The 2500-nt window shown below is 44.2% G+C and overlaps 1 protein-coding gene across 1 annotated transcript in view; it reads left to right on the top strand.

Annotated features, from left to right (window-relative positions):
• LOC122245423 (uncharacterized) overlaps positions 1–2052 on the top strand; it is a 2387-nt gene extending 335 nt beyond the window's left edge. Inside the window, exons 2-6 of the mRNA XM_043003353.2 lie at positions 1–138; positions 278–426; positions 527–670; positions 904–1056; positions 1185–2052. The exon at positions 1–138 is cut by the window's left edge and continues 46 nt beyond it. Coding sequence (XP_042859287.2) covers positions 1–138; positions 278–426; positions 527–670; positions 904–1056; positions 1185–2009 — 1409 coding nt within the window. The 3' untranslated portion in view covers positions 2010–2052. The remainder of the gene's footprint in view (positions 139–277; positions 427–526; positions 671–903; positions 1057–1184) is intronic.
• The last annotated feature ends 448 nt before the right edge of the window (positions 2053–2500 follow it).

The following is a 2500-nucleotide window of genomic DNA, read 5'->3' as shown; positions in this document are numbered from 1 at the left end:
CAGCCAAAGGGGATCAGGAAGAGTTGGACCTTGGTGTTGGCTTCCTTCAGGGACCAGAGGAGAGCGACATTCTCTTGCCTGTGGAGAGTCAACAGGTCTCCGTGATCGCCGCAACAGACCTTCAGCCTTCTGCTACTGGTATGGAAGCATTTTCTCCATCCACTCATAATTCGTATGCCTGATATTAAATACGAAAGTGTTTATTACTCTAACATACTTGAAAATTTTGTATAATTATTATAGGATGTAATATCTGACTGACTAAAATATCAATCAGGTTATGGAGGTGGAAAAGGTCACAAAGCTGACAAAGGATATAAGGGCTCCTATCACGACAAGGCCGGCTACAAGGGTCACAAGGGATATAAAGCCAACAAGGGCCATAAAGGTAACCACTACGGTGATCATGGAAAGGCCCACTACAAGGTAAGAACACTATCTACACAGATAATGTATGTTGAATTTTAAGCATATAGTGATTCTGATATATTTGATTAGAGTTATAGTAACTATTTTCTCATGACAGGGATACAAAGATAACAATGGCAAGAAGTACAAGGGTCATCACGATAAGCACAAGTACTACGGTGATTCTCACAAAGGCAAAAAGGGCAAGAAAGGTCACCACTACGGATCCAAGGGTCACCACAATAAAGGTCACAAGGACAAGGTTAGTCAAATTGATGAGATCAAAACATAGGCTACTATCTCTGTAAATGCTATTAGTTCAATCATTACTAATATGATCATTAACCAGTTGACTTAATTAAGTAAAAGGAAATCAATACGTACCTTTGAACATCATTGGACTGGAAAATGTTAAAGGATTCATTTAACAACCTAAATAAGATACTAGATTGAATAATTGCCTGAATTCAATCAAACTTATCTTCCACACAACAGGGCTCCAAAAACGTCTACCACAAGGAGGAGTACCACCACAACAAGAAGTTCTACGACGACAGCGACAAAAAGAAGTACCACAGCAAGTACGACGACTTCGATAGTTACTTCAAGGGTCACAAAGGCAAGGACTACAAGGGAGGTCACTACAAGGTAAGCACTGATCTAAGTTCAGTGAAATGCTTTAGACAGAGTGTACATTGCACGAGCAGACAGTAATTGCCTTTAGTGAGTGTCAAAGATGCAACAGCGAAAAGAATAATGACAATGATCTGTTCCAGGGTGGACATCACCACGACAAGCACGGCCACAAGGGACACCACGAGAAGGGCAAATACCACGATGACCACAAGGGCCACAAGGGTCACTACGGCGACAAAGGACACTACGGACACAAGAGTTCCTACGGTAAGAAGGGAGGAAACAAGGGTTCATATGGCCATGATGACCATAAGGGATACGGTCACGATGATCATAAGGGATATGGCCATGATGACCATGGTCATGGAGGATATGGTCACGACGACCACGGACATGGAGGATATGGCCACGACGACCACGGTCATGGTGGCTATGGCCACGACGACCACGGTCATGGTGGCTCTGGGCACGATGACCACGGCCATGGAGGTGGATATGGCCACGACGACCACGGTCATGGTGGGTATGGACACGATGACCACGGCCATGGTGGCTATGGACACGATGACCACGGCCATGGCGGCGGATATGGCCACGACGACCACGGTCATGGTGGGTATGGACACGATGACCACGGCCATGGTGGCTATGGACACGATGACCACGGCCATGGCGGGGGATATGGCCACGACGACCACGGTCATGGTGGTCATGGACACGATGATCACGGTCATGGCGGCGGATATGGCCATGACGACCACGGTGGTTATGGTTCTCACTCAAAAGTCAAGCCAGTCATCACTTCGCCCTCCCTAGCAAACACTGCCTCTCTCCCCGTCGCCAAGGCCTCTTCCACGGGCCCTTCAGACACTGCCAGAGCGCTTCCTTCCTCAAGCCACAAAATATCTAGTCAAACTTTTGAGGACTTTGGAGATTTTGCCAAGTTTGGAAATGCAGGAGTGTGATTTCCAACAAACTCTAAACTTAAGTGTACGAATAATGACTGTTTCAGCTAATACTGGTATTTTTCATGACTTTCCTGAGTAATACCCAAGAACCTTTTATTTTTTGTACTTTTGTAGACTGATCGCATACATTTGAATACGAAGGGTATGGTCAATCCCTGAGGTATGAGGGATAAGTGTTCTAGTCTCTCTCCTTTGACACACTAAAAATCACAATATCTTGTAATATGAACATCTTTTTATGTAGTCTATCTAGAAAGACATTGTTACTCCTTAACAATGCCCCATGACCTGTTAGCCACCAACCTTTCAGCCAGGAGACATTCTAGAAAAGTCTTATCAATGCAGATGTAGGATTCTGCGATATTGACATTTTAAAATTAATTGTGCTTTTATAAGGCACAGCAAATACCGAAATTTGGTCCTTTGATTAAAACTGATGTCTCACAACCAATGGTAATAAAATGGATATTATTTTTATCACTGATATG

The sequence above is a fragment of the Penaeus japonicus genome, unplaced genomic scaffold, assembly GCF_977035675.1.
Source record: "Penaeus japonicus unplaced genomic scaffold, GWHDUDI00000001_assembly GWHDUDI00000009, whole genome shotgun sequence".
In the NCBI taxonomy this organism is placed as follows: domain Eukaryota; kingdom Metazoa; phylum Arthropoda; class Malacostraca; order Decapoda; family Penaeidae; genus Penaeus; species Penaeus japonicus.
Note: the sequence above shows the minus strand (reverse complement) of the source record. Positions and strands in the feature narration are given on the sequence as shown.